Source organism: Primulina eburnea, chromosome 3 (genome assembly GCF_022965805.1).
Source record: "Primulina eburnea isolate SZY01 chromosome 3, ASM2296580v1, whole genome shotgun sequence".
NCBI lineage: Eukaryota > Viridiplantae > Streptophyta > Magnoliopsida > Lamiales > Gesneriaceae > Primulina > Primulina eburnea.
This window is the reverse complement of record NC_133103.1, coordinates 2,057,441-2,072,575: the sequence shown is the minus strand read 5'-3', so window position 1 is coordinate 2,072,575 and position 15,135 is coordinate 2,057,441. Positions and strand designations below refer to the sequence as shown.

The 15,135-nt window shown below is 34.8% G+C and overlaps 2 protein-coding genes across 7 annotated transcripts; one reads left to right on the top strand and one right to left on the bottom strand.

Annotated features, from left to right (window-relative positions):
* The first annotated feature begins 505 nt into the window (after nt 1-505).
* LOC140825231 (nuclear pore complex protein NUP98A-like) lies at nt 506-11,112 on the top strand. Of its 6 annotated transcripts, XM_073186884.1 has the most exons (14): nt 506-659; nt 1,075-1,143; nt 2,579-2,659; nt 2,732-2,950; nt 4,279-4,836; nt 4,974-5,204; nt 5,294-5,931; nt 6,636-6,723; nt 6,828-6,888; nt 7,756-7,894; nt 7,997-8,116; nt 8,226-8,403; nt 8,945-9,004; nt 10,175-11,112. In XM_073186884.1, exons 2-14 carry the CDS (start codon nt 1,128-1,130, stop codon nt 10,876-10,878), a joined length of 3,093 nt encoding a protein of 1,030 aa, XP_073042985.1. In that variant the 5' UTR covers nt 506-659; nt 1,075-1,127; the 3' UTR covers nt 10,879-11,112. The 6 variants fall into 6 exon arrangements, with proteins under 6 accessions (XP_073042985.1, XP_073042984.1, XP_073042983.1 ...); XM_073186883.1 differs by having other exon boundaries at nt 2,579-2,950; nt 4,977-5,204; nt 8,000-8,116; XM_073186882.1 differs by having other exon boundaries at nt 2,579-2,950; nt 4,977-5,204.
* A 613-nt stretch (nt 11,113-11,725) lies between these two features.
* Nucleotides 11,726-12,943, bottom strand: LOC140827981 (uncharacterized). The gene is made up of 2 exons (XM_073190946.1): nt 12,649-12,943; nt 11,726-12,224 (listed from the first exon to the last, which is right to left on the bottom strand). Exons 1-2 carry the CDS (start codon nt 12,862-12,864, stop codon nt 11,997-11,999), a joined length of 444 nt encoding a protein of 147 aa, XP_073047047.1. The 5' UTR covers nt 12,865-12,943; the 3' UTR covers nt 11,726-11,996.
* Between the last annotated feature and the right edge of the window lie 2,192 nt (nt 12,944-15,135).

The following is a 15,135-nucleotide window of genomic DNA, read 5'->3' as shown; positions in this document are numbered from 1 at the left end:
CAATTAGACTTTTTTGGGTCATACAAAAATTTTGATTGAATATCTCTAAACTTTTAAAATTTACAAAAATAATTAAATCTCATACATTAAATACGGCCTTCTAAGTTATTTTATTCTTAAATCCAATGAAATCTTTTCATTTTTTTTTTCAATTTCTTTAGTTATATCAAATATCATCAAATCCCACAAAATATCCATCTCGTTTTAAAATTTTATGATACCAAACACTCAAAATAAGATTTTTATTTTCAAATCCCACCAAATTTTATGAAATCCATGGAACCAAACACATTGTAAATTCACCAAAGACGGATAGATGTAAAGATTAAAATTACAAAATTCCCTCATTATTAAGTGAACAAATCTCCAGGGGAATATCTGACAATTGATTTTTTGTAAAACTCCCAATAAGGCAATAACTCCCCATGCGTGCTTTTTCCACTACGATATTTTCAGCCGGTCTCGCGGTTTGGGTTGGGCTGGGGGTCGGATTAAGGCAACAATAAAATTTCATTAAAAAAATAAAAATATAAATACAACATTGAAATCTTCATTCGATAACTGTTAGCTATTTCCTCGGCTTTCTTATCACGCAACCTTCGCCGCTGCTCAGCCGGTGGATCGTCCGCGGCCTCCTCCCGTTTCCTCTTTCCTCTCAAGTACGGGGATATGGGCTATGCGTAATCTAGCTTTCTATTGCAGTTTATACTGTAATCGTGATTTCTGTTGAAAAATATATACATGATCTTACACCATCGTCGTTGTTGTTCACATCCGATTTAATTAGTTAGGGTTGGGTATCATTCCTATTCACATCGAACACACAATCATCGTTATCGTTTGTCCATCGAATTTTTAGGGTAGGGTTGGAGGAACCTGTTTTGCTTTATAGTTTTACTACAATGTGATTTAGATTTTTATCTATTCATTCGAATGATTTGAATGCGACCTGTTTGGCATGCTTGCTTCTCGCTAATCGTGTCTGCTAACGAGTTCTTTGTTCATATTTATGTTTTTACGCTTAAGTTTGATGATTTTCTGGCACTCGACGAATTTTGTTTTTATTCGTTGCAGTTTAGGTTTACAATCAACGAGTCCCGCTACTGGTTTCACTTAGAAGGGGAACAATGTTTGGAAGCAACCGTAAGTACATGTTTTCTTGGTTTTTATTGTTTTATGTCCTTTGACCTTCTGTATTGCCGTGAAAGGTTTCTCTGGCTGTTAACACGCCACTTATTTCATCTACCTTATGTTTCACTATGTTTGGAACCGTATGTATGTAAATGTGAGTTCTCTTTTTCACTTTGGTTAAGATTTTGGATTTGCAAAATGGAGTGAGCTATTTCAATTGGATACAAGCATTACTAAGATAAAAAAAGCAGAATCTGTTCAGATAATTATCATAGAGTTTGTGAAATGTTGATTCATGACATCAGTTGGTTATTAAATTTGATTTGAAGTACATGCAACTTTTAGAAATTAGGAGCATAATCAGAACCACCTTCTAATTTCCAATTTGATTTTTTTTTTATGATTGTTAATTGGGGTACATCAGCTTGGTTTGGATGGTTTCGATTTCTAAAAAATAAAAACATCCTTTTTTGGTTTATCGATTTTCTGTAACCAAAACCAAACTGTAAATTGAATACTTTGGTTTGTTTTGGTTTTAAATCGCAGTTTAGATCAAATTTCTTCCTTTTGCCCATCTGTTTTACATACCATTGGAGACATTAACACATTTCTGTTAATTTGGTTGGATAACAAGTAAGATGTTGTAAAAATAGTGTTTACTATTAAATTTTCAATTGTATATTCTTATTTTGAATATAACAAAAGTTGAAAAAACTCTAATGTATTTACATAAAGTTCATGTATACATGTGGCAAGAATGTCATAGTTTTAATTCATAAAAGATGCATATTATTTGGTTTAAAGCATAGCATAAACAATTTTTCATTTTGGTTCAAACCAGGGATTAAAAGTTTGAAACCGAATAGGTTTGGTTTCAAATTTCGTAAACCATTGTCTTCAGTTATTGGATTGCTTTGCAGTTTTTAATTTATCATGTACACCCTTGTGAGTGATAAAGATTAAAGAAATTGCTCTTGGCTTTTACTAACCTTTTGTGTCAATTTCTGGTACTATGTACTACGCAGTAAACTCTCAGCAAGGTTAAATTTGTCATGTGGTTGTGTTGCATTAATTCCTGAATTTGGGTTTAATAGTTCAAATCAATTTTTAGATTGGGAAGAAAGGTATCCTTGTCAAGCTTAATGGCATAGGGTTTATTTGGAAATTGGAGGTCTGATTTGGCATAGCATTTTCTGTTATATAAATTGTATTGTGAGTTCAGTCTAGAAATGTAACTCGCATGTTGTTGGCTAGTTAGCTAATACGTGTACACCTTTTGACATTTGCTGTCTATGGCCATCTTAACCATGGCTAGTTCCTTGATGTTACTAGTATAAATTGCACTTGAATAATTTAAGTCTTGATGCCTTCGCACGTTATGAAACTGTAGATTATTTTAGTTTCAACTTGTAATTTGCACTTGCTAAGTATTGTGGTCTTCCGACAGCTTTTGGGCAGTCATCCAGTAGTCCATTTGGGTCACAACCGGCTTTTGGGCAGACTACCAATGCAAGTAACAATCCTTTTGGGTCATCCAGTAGTCCATTTGGGTCACAACCGGCTTTTGGGCAGACTACCAATGCAAGTAACAATCCTTTTGCTCCCAAGCCCTTTGGAAGCACGAGCCCTTTTGGTTCACAGACCGGAGGTTCAATTTTTGGGGGAATGTCTACTGGTGTTTTTGGTGCTCAATCTTCTTCTCCTTTAGGCTCGGCTTCTGTGTTTGGCGCTTCTTCTTCGCCTGCGTTTGGAAGTTCAACCCCTGCATTCGGCGTTTCCTCAGCCTCGGCTTTTGGAAACTCATCTTCTGCATTTGGTGGTAAGTGCATCAATACCCCACCTTTGACGTTTCAGCAGCTTGTAGCTATAGTTTTTACTGGATTGATACCTTTTCTAAATGAAACAATTTGATTGCGTTATAAATTTGTTTTAGCTCTTTATTGTTTCTGTTGATGTGATTTAGGGTGAGTTTTTGAATGATTTTCCCTATGCAGGTTATTCAACCAAACAAATCCATGTCTTAATATGGGAACTTGTTGAATTTTTATTAACATAAGTGTTCGTTTCTAAATCGACATGACATACATGTTTTATATTTTTTGTCTCTTTTCTAAAAGTTCATCATCATGATTGAAAGATTTTTGAGGTGATCATGATAATACTCCAAAAAATCCAACACATATTTAGCATGAATAACAAAACTTGTGAAGGATCAAATATTTGATTTTTATTGATGTTTACACAACACGTCATTGAGAACATCTTTAAAAAATATGTTAGTATAAATATCCTCTGAATATTCTCCATCGTTTTGGGAATTTTGTTAGACTTTGTAGCCAGCTCTCTGAGATTGATGATGATATATTGAAATGTGGATACAATTTTGTATGTTTGTTGTTCTTTGTTTTTCCTAACTTTCCATCATTTTATTATTTGTGAATGCCATATGGGTTTTGTGAGGTGGCGTGATTTGATTTGATCCTGAGAATCCAACCGTATCTTGAGGATATCTCCAAGTTTTTCAATCATATCTTGAAAGAGTATAACAAAATTTTCCTTGAAAACAAATTTTTTTTTGCCATTTGATTTGATTATTCAATAATCTATTAAAAAAGTCTAACTCAATGAACTATTGAATTTTCTATGTGGCGATATGTAAAAAATGGAAGTAAAAAGTATACTTGATTGTAAGCAAGAAAAACTTAACGGGGACAATTAGATTTGACACACACTCATGCTCCCTCCTTTTGTTTTGTTTTGTTTTGCACCTTGTTTGTATGTTTCACGATGTATACTCATGCCAACCAAGTGTAAGTTGTTTAGGCTGGCATGTCAAGAAGAAATGTTTTTTTTTTCTTTTTTATGAGAACAGTTAATAACCCATGCATGATAGGAGGTCATGCAGTTTAGGCTCGAACGTTGAGGACACGGCCTTCGAATTGTTAGAAAATTTTAACCTATATGTCAAATTGTGTCCTGGAGCTTTTTTTTCTTTTATCTGGCAGACACTTTCGACCATGTCAAAGGAGTGTTGATTTAAATCTGGCAGACAGTGGTGCTTCATGCCAAGATGCCGTGATTTTTTCTATTTCTTTCAGCAACTGTCTTCTAATTATGTTATTCATATATATTGTGTTGAGAATATAGGTTCTGGGGTATTTGGGCAGAAGCCGAGTTTTGGTGGTTTTGGATCTAATACAACTCAAACAAGTCCGTTTGGAAGCTCATTTCAGCAAACACAACCAGCTTTTGGCAACAATCTGTTTGGTTCCTCGACACCATTTGGTGCTCCTAGTCAGCCTGCATTTGGTTCGACAAGTAGTCCTGCATTTGGTGCTTCAAGTACACCTGGCTTTGGTGCTACCAGCTCTCCGGCCTTTGGTTCTACTGCCAGCCCTACATTTGGTAGCACTAGTGGTGGGTTTGGTTCGTCGACCTCTCCTTTCGGATCAAGCACTCCAGCATTTGGTTCCATAACCACTCCCGCTTTCGGTGCGACAGCAACTCCTGCTTTTGGTGCGACAGCAACTCCTGCTTTCGGTGCGACAGCAACTCCTGCCTTCGGTCCCTCAACAACTTCTGCTTTCGGTGCTTCAAGTAGTCCTTTTAACTTTGGATCCAGTCCGGCATTTGGTCAATCAGCTGCTGTATTTGGAAGTACCCCATTTGGAACATTATCCTCGAGCGTTCAAGATGCTTCTTTCGGTAAGTTGCTTTCATTTTCTCTGATTGTAGGTTTCTGGTTTGACCATCTTATTTAAGCAAAATATGCACTTGTGAAGTTTGGTTATTTGGAATCATCATGGCTTTAACTGAGCTTTTGCTCTCATGAAATTCCTAAGCAGGAGCACAAACTACAGCCTCCACTTTTGGTGGCTCTGGTTTTGGCCTATCTGCTTTTGGAGGGCAACGAGGGGGAAGTAGATTAGCTCCCTACTCATCAACTCCTGAGACAGATGGAGCCACTGGTACACAACCCGCTGGAAAAATAGAATCTATTTCAGCCATGCCAGTCTACAAGGATAAAAGCCATGAAGAACTTAGATGGGAGGACTACCAGTTAGGAGATAAAGGTACTCATCTGTCTGACACTTGTTATTTCTTGAATTCCTAAAGAACTTGTTGCATTCATTTTCAATAATCTTTTCTTATTAACAACCAGGAGGGCCAGCTCCTGCTGGACAGTCTACTACTGCGCTTGGATTTGGTACCTCAAGTTTTGGCTTGGCATCTGCTCCTGTATTTGCTCAATCCTCTGCTACTCCTTTTTCATCTGCAGCAGCTTCCAATCCATTTGCTCCAAAAACCACTGGAGTTTTTGGCGGCTCAGGGTTTGGATCTTCGCCCTCCTCAACATTTGGTTCTTCCCCTTTTGCAACGTCAAATACATCTAATCCTTTTGGTTCGACAATATCAGCAACATCCTCTTTATTTGGATCTACTGCTCAAACATCTGGAGTTGGTACCTCCCCTTCTATTTTTGGCAATTCCAGTACATCACCTTTTGGATCACCATCTATCTTTGGCCCAACATCATCACAGGGAACCTCGTCTGCATTTAATACCGGCTTGGGTTTTCCCAATACTCAGTCCTCCCCATTATTCCAGTCAAATATGTCTACTCTAACACCAGCAAGTTCTCCATTTGCACAGACCTCTTCCGCTTTTGGCCAAACTACCCCTGGGTTTAGTCAAACAAATTTGTTTAGTACACCCTCAACTGGTTTTGGTGGCAACATGTTCTCAAGCACTCCATCACTTCTAAGTAACACCAACCCTCTGGGATTTGGCCAAACAACTGTGAGTTATTCATGATTCAAAATTTTAATTTGTGTTCAATTTTAATTGCCATTTAGAAGCAAGCAATGCATGCATCAACTTTGGAACAGTGTTTTATTGGTGTAGATGTGAGTGAGGTGTTCTGTATTTTTTGGGGTCGGGCCACATGCCTGACAGCATTTAGTTCTTTATCAATTGTAAAAAGCATGTTAAAAACCACGATACAGCTTGCAGGAAAATCATGTAATGGCAAAATAAGTTTAAAATATTAATAGGGGATTTCACAAACTAAGATAATATTTATAAAAGCAAATAGAACATGCCTACAGCCTATTGCTAAGATATAGCAAACATTATTTGTTGAGCTTGATTTGACCGGATTATATACAAGTTTGGAAGGTCTTGTTAATTTATGCGTGCTTTTGTGTGCACACTTGTATGTTATATGCTTGAAAATTTTATCTTCTGTGGGATCTGTATTTTAGGGTCTAGTTATTTCTAGTAGATAGGTAATGAGAACTTGTTTTTAATACCAAAGTTATCTCCATATGCATTTGTAAGTAAATTTTTGCCCCGGAAATCTAGATTCACATGCAATTATCCAATGCATGATTCAGACCTCTATATTTTTCAATGTCCCATAGTTTCCTCATTTGTGTTGAGATAATTTTTATTTTTCAATTTTCAATTTCTAAATTAATTATATCATTGTTTTCTTTTTGTAGCCATCTCTTTCTAGTCCATTTCAATTGGCACAACCACCTCAGAGTTCTGGTGGTTTTAGTTTTAGCAACTTTGGACAGTCGCAAGCAGGTCAATCAGTATTGAACTTTTGAATACCTATGACATTTTTAGATGTTTTTCTTTGTCGCCTGGAATCTGACTGTTACTTTTATTGATGTCTTTGGTGTATGCAGTTGGAACAAGTAGCTTTGGAGGCACCCCTGGTATTTTTAGCCAGAGTGCACTTGGACAACTGTATGTCAACGTTTCCTTCATATTTTGGTTCTTGTCTGGTTACAATTAATTATCTATACGTGATGAATAGTGGAACTAATTTCACACACTTAACATTGACAGCACTTGTTTCACAATTGGAGAGTATCTTTTTCTGTGAATGATTCAATTAGTGGCCAACAAGTTTAATCCTGTAAGATCAAATAAAATAATTAAATATCAAACAATATGTCAACAATCAAATCATAGAGTCAAATCTAGACATTCACAAAAGTTTGCTTTTATCAGTTAATGAATCAATCTGAAATTAATTTAAGAACTAAGTTTGAGCCGAGTAATTTTAGTTTGGTTTGATTTTGAGACCTAAATACACATTTTAAGGTTTTTACATTGGTGTGCTATATACAGTGATTATGTGCGAACGTTTGCTTATTGTAGCATGCTCAAGTGCAATACATTGAATGAATTGATAATTTGTACGTCTGGAAAGCTTTTAACTCTTTCTGAAAACCCATTTCCTTTCTTTTTTGATTTTTCATGTGAACAGTACAATACTTGGCAGAACTATTAAGTTCAAAACATAATGAAAGTTGACTGACTTTCGGTTGTTTTTATTCTGGACTTGTGTTATTTATTTGGTATTTCGGAAGAAATTATTCATATACTTGGCTGATTGTCCAAGCATTAATTTTTATGACCTCAAAACTTGGGCTTACACTTGTGAGTTTAAAAACTAGGATTTTTTTCATTGTAAAAGATAGAAAAAAGCTTCTCAAATTTATTGATGAAACTTAGAGCTTGTCCTCTAATTTTAATTATAGTCTATGAACTCATTGCTTCTTGCTTGTGTTGGATTTTGAGTAATTATGGATTGCATCTGTTTTACAGGTCAGCTCCTCAGAGTGCGGTGGGTGCCCAATCATCGCCCATTGTAAATCCTTTTGGAACGCTGCCAGCATTGCCACAGATATCAATTGGACGCACAGGCACTTCTCCTTCTATTCAGTATGGAATTTCTAGCTTGCCAGTGAGTATTCCGTTCTCGTGCTTTGCTAGAAGACTCGTGTAAATTGCTAATGATCCATGTCCTTAGATTATTACAGTCTCATCTGCTAACCGCAATTTTCAGCAGATTGTTGAGAAACCAGTTCCTGTGAGAATGTCGTTGCTATTGACGCCTCGACACCTTTCTCAAAGGCGTGTAAGGCTACCTGTAAGGAAATATGACCCTAAAATCGATGGCCCAAAGGTGATAGTGACTTCATGACATTCTTGAATGCTTAAAATATGGTCACTGCAACGGACTTTATTAGGCTCTGTCAGGACTGTTTTTAATGTTGTCTTTATTTTCTGATCAGGTGCCATTTTTCCATGATGGTGATGAAACACCCAGCACGCCAAAAGCAGATGCTCTTTTCATTCCAAGGGAGAATCCCAGAGCTCTTGTAATTCGTCCGCTGGATCAGTGGCCTTCTAGAGCAAGTGCGGAGAAAACCACACAGTCGAAGGCCTCCGGCGCTCATGCCTATGAAAATGGTAAACACTATAATTTGTGCTCTAAGTCATAGATCTTTACTTATTAAATATTAATATTGAATTTATTTTGAAATACTTTTGTGGTTACCACACTCGTTTTTTTCTAACCACTTATATTACATTTTTGGACTTGTCCTTCATGGCATTTTAATTAATGAATAATATACGTGCAGAGTAACTTTCTACCTTTACTCCACTGTTATGCATTTTTATCTCCCACTAAAAATAATTTTTGGTTTTACAATGGGGGAGTGTTTGTTGTTATTGCTTAGATTCAAACACGTATTACTTAAGGCAATTTTGGCAGGGTGATTGGTGTCTCACTTGTACAGTTGTACGTATGATCCACCAGGTCCTTTTGTAAGCAACATGCCTCCAGGTCATGTTGAGCAGAATGCTGTAATTGGATTATAACTGGCTGTTGATTGTCTCAGTTAGATAGGATAAGCGAAATCGGGTTACATACGACGGGTGCCTCGTTTCTACTGAAATGATATTTTCTTGACTTTTTCACTTATTTTTTCTCCCTAATTAATTACAGGTAAACTGCAGAATGATGTCTCCGCGCTAATAAACGGGCACAAGGTCCGGGATAAAGATGGTGAGTGCGTCTTGCTAAATTTCATGTGTTTAATATTAAAATTTGCATGAAGCCTGAGTACTTGAAGGTAAAATCAAACAACAGCACATTAAAGAATTGATTCTGCGGTTAATTTTAGCATTATTTGTTTGCATGCTTGGATGAAATAAAAACCAGTTGAGAGTGGCTTGGGATTTATTTTCCAATTAATTGTTGTGAAAGACTCTATTGTTTTCTGTAGAGTGTATGAGTAATAGAAGAGAAGAAACTAGAATTTGGTGTGTTTAAGAATGAATATTCGTAAGAGGGTATTATTGCTGTTTCACAATCTCTTATTGCTGAAAAGAGTTGAAATAAGATCGAAAATGTATTTTATAGAAATGATTTTCTAAATCATCCCAAGGGTGAAGGACCTTATTTTGTTACCCTATCCCCTTATTCATTTTGATGGCATGTTTGTTACTAGTTATTTTATCCCTGGACTTTGTTGTTCCTCGTCTTTTTTTTTTATGGAATTATAAAAAATTTGGAATTTCATACTTATGCTGATACTTGTTGCGCCAAAAAGTGAATCAATTCCTCTGCAAGCTCAGCACAGCCTTCAGCTGAAATCTTAAATGAAACCTTTTATGCATGCGCTTCAAACTGAATTTAATTTGACTTAGACATGAGAAATCATTTCAAATAGAATCTTAATTCCAAATTCACTTTAATTTTGATCCATTGATGGTTGTAATGTCCTTATACTTCAATCGTACACACATTGTTTTGGCTTCCCATGCTTGTGGTTTAGCCCACTTCAGAAACTATGTAGATAAAATTCGATCATATTTAGAAAGTGGAAATGAGTTAGATGACTTCAACAGTGTGTCCACTCTTACTTTAAAAGTGACACAACATATGTACTCTAGAGAACTCAACAAACATACTTTTAGGACTTGTATCAACAAGGAGTTGTCACATTTATTCTTGTTTACAAGTGAGAACCACGAGAAATTTTATGATTAATTGCAACAAATCGTACTTTAAAATCTGGCCTTTTTAGTAGCTTGGATTGGGTGTAGGTGGGGAGGGGAGGATTCTGACTATATTTGGCTGCAGTGACTCGAAATGGTGCTTGTCCATATCTTTTCTACAATTTTTTTTTTTGCGTTCTTCTAGTGCTGAAGTGTTTATCTGGTTACAATTCAGCTTCCCCAGCTGAGCACTCTGTGGAAAATGGCGTGGCTAATGAGCAAGTTACTCCTGTCAAACGGAACCCAAAATCCAATGTGGTCCTTGATGGTCGTTGTACAGATAAAGGGGACTCTTATATCACTCTCGGAAGCCATAGAGCTGGTGAAGCTGCTATCGTGTTCGAGCATGGAGCAGACATTGAGGCACTGATGCCTAAGCTTCGTCACTCTGATTATTATACGGAGCCACGAATGCAGGAGCTAGCTGCAAAGGAAAGAGCTGAACCAGGTTTTTGCCGCAATGTAAAGGACTTCATTGTTGGAAGACATGGTTATGGTAGCATCAAGTTCTTTGGGGAAACTGATGTGAGAAAGCTTGATCTCGAGTCTCTTGTTCAATTCAATAATCGAGAGGTGATCGTATATATGGACGAGAGCAAAAAACCTCCAATTGGACAAGGCCTTAATAAACCTGCCGAGGTGACGCTTCTTAATATCAAATGTTTTGACAAGAAGACTGGCCAGCAGTATACGGAGGGACCAAGGATCGAGAGGTATAAAGAAATGCTTAAAAGAAAAGCGGAAGATCAAGGTGCTGAGTTTGTGAGCTATAATCCAATGAAAGGAGAATGGAAGTTCAGGGTCAACCATTTCAGCATGTATAAGCTTGGAAATGACGAAGACGAAAATGACGATAATCTGCTCAATACCATGAGATGACAAAAAAATCAACGCAGCCCCTGTGTGCATGGTAATTTGTGCCCTCGGATGGGGAGACAAATATGCAGAAAATCTTATAAATTTGAGCAGTTACAGTTTGTCTTAATCTGTTTCGTTCTGTTCTTTTTCCCCCCCTTGGATTTATCTCCAAATATTGTGGCTTGGTTGGACAGTGTTCAAGTATTTAAGTACTTAACTAGAATGCTGCATATTTATGTACCTTACAGTTATATACCTGATGGATCTGAATTGTGCATGTGAACACCCTTCCCAAAATACTTGGAATTAAGACCTAAAAACTTGCTGTTTCATCCTAACGAGTTACGGCTACCATTTTATTCGTTACATACAATTGGTTGTCCGTACTGGGGATAATCAACTATAGCAATCAAAACTCAGTTATTAAACTAAAACACCTTCAGTTGGACAATTAAAAAATTACACTTCTCGACTATTGAAAAAGTAGTTTTATTAGAAACTAAAATCATTGAAAAATAGTAATTACCAACCCTATGTATATGATATATATTTATAACCAAATGTGGTATCAGATTCTCCTCAAAAACCAATTTCCTTTGAACTAATGAACTTCAAGTGGTAAAACCTATCAAAATCTAAATTCGGCTCGTAGCTCATAATTATAGTTGACCCTACCAAATCCTTATTTGGTAATTCAGGCCGAACTCGTACTAATCCAACCTAATTGACTGCCTTACATGCGGTGAGCTAGCTAATCTTCATTGGCAAGGGCCAAACAGGAAAACATGGTTCATTGGAAAGGGTCAAACAAGAAAACATACCGGAAACCGGAAAAATTCTTTTGTAAAACTTATACGAAAGACAACAATAGAGCAACTTCAGGTAAAGCGTTCATTTTTTTATTTATTTATTTTTTTTCTTTTTTTGCATAAAATCAACATTTGTGATCAAAAAGTAAATACCGAGCCAGATAAATTGCTCCTAAAGCGTATATAAATAACCTCACCATCATAGTCTCAATCAGAAGAGATGATATCTAAACCAGAACATATTCCAACATGAAATCATAGGAATGGAAAGCATGTTAACCAGGAACATGACCGCAACTATGTGATCTTGTGAATCCTCTGAGCACAACACTATTTTGTTCGTTTTTTATTTAACTTTGAAGGCTTTCCACTTTTCGGCTTGTGCTCCATGGAGCTATCGGGTTGATTTTGTCGAGGTTCCTCGGGAAGAGAAGTGATAAGAAATTTCTTATTAGAACCAACTCCGTTACACATTAGCTTCAGCATACTTCTACCCCTCATCCATTTAAGCATTATCTTCATGTGTGTTTTGCTCAATAATCCACTAATCCCCGCATCCTGTACTATCATAAGCATATGTTACCAAGAAGAGTAACAGTTTTAATTCATTTATTCATAGGAACAAGTTGAGTCACTATATCTTGTTACAAGTACTTTCAGAATTGAACCAAGATAAATAATTACGAGCCTTCGCTTTTAGCTAGCACACCTCCAAAAATTTTCAGAACATTTTTAGTTGCACCGAATTGACACGAACCAAGAATCCAGCCAAAAGTTACCAATCATACCATAAGCGATGTTTAATTTCCAATGATAAATCAAGAGGATAGCATCCATATTTCGAACCTTGCACAGAGGTACGATTCATCAAAACTTGAAAATCTCTTCATCGAGTTCTTGCATTGAACCATAAACTCTAAACTAGCAAATTTATCATTCCTAATCCATTTGCAACATAGAGTGAAAAATCGACTGAGATTACCTTGGCGTGGTTCCAGGTGTTGGAGATCGTGAGAGGGCCATTGGTCTTGATGACTTGATGGAGGCCCTCGGCAATGGAGGCGGCTTCCTGGGGAAGAACCCTAGGATTTATTTTCCTCAGATTGGGGGCACGCTTCCTAGAGCTTGAACTGAAATACCTAATCATCGTTAAAAACACTCCATCTCCATTCCAAATTGATCCGCCGCGCCGCCACATTTTCAGGTTGTGCTTGCTCCAGTGTCCCTCTTCCTCCTCAGCAGCGGCTGTATCTTAATAAGGTTTCCCAAAGTTAATTAAAAAAAAGTTCATAGCCTTTGAATATCGACATATTAAATGTGATGATATATTTTGATCATATTAAAAAATTTCATGTTAAAATTTTATTTATTAATATTAATATATTAACCAATTATTAAATATTTAAAAATAAAAAATAAATATAAAACTAAATTTTGAAATATTTTTGATTTCTGGTTTAAATTTTAAAATTGAATTTAACGTCAATTCAAAATATAAATTATATTTAAGTATTTATATTAATTATGTTATTTAATTTTGATTATGATTTTGAATTTTGTAATAATTTTATATATTCAATATCATATTAAATAAAAAATAATTTTTTATATAATATTATGATGTCTAGTTTTTTGAAAAAATATCAATATGAATTTCGGTGTATTGACTATCCATAAATTATTATTAATTTTTTTAAGGTAAAACTCGTAGATTTATTGATTAAAATCATTTATTACAAGTTTAACCGACCAAAAAGAAAACTCACAATTCACTCAAACAAATGGTGGTGGGTAAGACAGAACAAAACGAACAATATTATGAGCAATTTTATTCGACGAGTGACAAACATAAGGCAAAAACTTATGTGAGACGGTTTCACGGGTATTATTTGTGAGACGGATCTCTTATTTGGGTCACCCATAAAAGAGTATTACTTTTTATGCTAAGAGTACTATTTTTTATTGTGAATATGAGTATTGTTGACCCGTCTCACAGATTATGATCCGTGAGACGGTCTCACATGAGACTCACTCCAAACATAAATGCACTCAGAGATAACATGTTTCATCAAATTCTCTTTAAATTACTATTATTATGTATCTTAATTAGAACTTCAGAATCAATATTTTTCAATATATTCTAAACAATAATTAACATTTTTAATCATAATTTTTTTAAAATAAAGCCATATTCATTACTAAACAGAGGAAGAAATTACATAAAAAATAAGAAGAGGAGAAAACCGGTATCTACAATCAGATATAGAACTGGCCGTCCTCGCTAAAGCATGAACAGCTTGGTTCATTGATATACGAACAAAAACAAAAGTGAACAATAATTTTACTTCTCAAACGAGGTAAAATATTAAATTTAAACATATATTTAATAAATTATTGACAAAATATTTTGAATTGTAAAATAATTTTCTTGAAATGATATATATATATATATATATACAATTCAAAATATTTTGTCAATAATTTATTAAATATATGTTTAAATTTAATATATATATATATATATATATATATATATATATATATATATATATATATATATATATTCCTACTCTATTTTTAATCTGCAACATAGGATTTCAAGGAAAAAACAAAAAAAATTTAGAGTGGGTACTCAAAATGATTTGCCATTTGACCCTTCAAGTATGTCAAATATACTATTAACCCATAGAAATGAAAAATGCAGCAATTACGCCCTTCAATTACATCGGTTAAGCTGCTTAACCCCTCCATTTTATCAACTCATGAATCTCCGGTTTATTCGAATTATTAATTAATTATACAATCTATTTAACAATTTAAAATAAAAATGGGTAAATTTTATTAATAATATTAAAAATATGAACCTAAAAATATAAAACTCAATTTCCATAAATCGATTTGAATCATATATATTATATATTTACATGACGATTTTCAACATCATTTATCTTGCTTCATATGAATAATTTAGGGTAAACAAATCATATATATTATATATTTACATGACGATTTCAACATCATTTATCTTGCTTCATATGAATAATTTAGGGTAAATGCCACCTTTTCGTCATTTTTTTAGGTGCAAAAAATGTTCATACTGGATAGAATAATCGAAACGTGTTGTTTAAGTTGTTATACATTTTAAAATATTTGAGTTGCACCCATTATCATTAGCTATAACTTTTGGTAAAACGACAAACAATGAATCATACTACCATTTTGTTTTTCCTTAATAAGCACATCAGTCCAATTTTCACAAAACAAAATGAAGCTTAATAATGTTTGACTAGTGAAGTTAATCTTGAAATATTGAACAATAATATCATTAAAATAACAAACATATAATAATAATAATAATAATGGTAATAGTGATGATAATAATACTTAAAAAGAAAGAGAAAAATAATTAAATTGTCTCCGTAGAAGTCGGAGTCAACGTTCAGTATTTGGCAGATCAGGACAGAACGTG

Bases quoted from the DNA above. Each gene is read 5' to 3' on its own strand.
- LOC140827981 (XM_073190946.1), bottom strand. From the start codon at position 12,864: ATGTGGCGGCGCGGCGGATCAATTTGGAATGGAGATGGAGTGTTTTTA. The intron at 12,225-12,648 runs GTAATCTCAGTC...ATGATAGTACAG, and splicing joins ACACCTGGAACCACGCCAAG to GATGCGGGGATTAGTGGATT.
- LOC140825231 (XM_073186879.1), top strand. The intron at 4,837-4,973 runs GTAAGTTGCTTT...GAAATTCCTAAG, and splicing joins CGTTCAAGATGCTTCTTTCG to CAGGAGCACAAACTACAGCC. The intron at 8,404-8,944 runs GTAAACACTATA...AATTAATTACAG, and splicing joins CGCTCATGCCTATGAAAATG to GTAAACTGCAGAATGATGTC.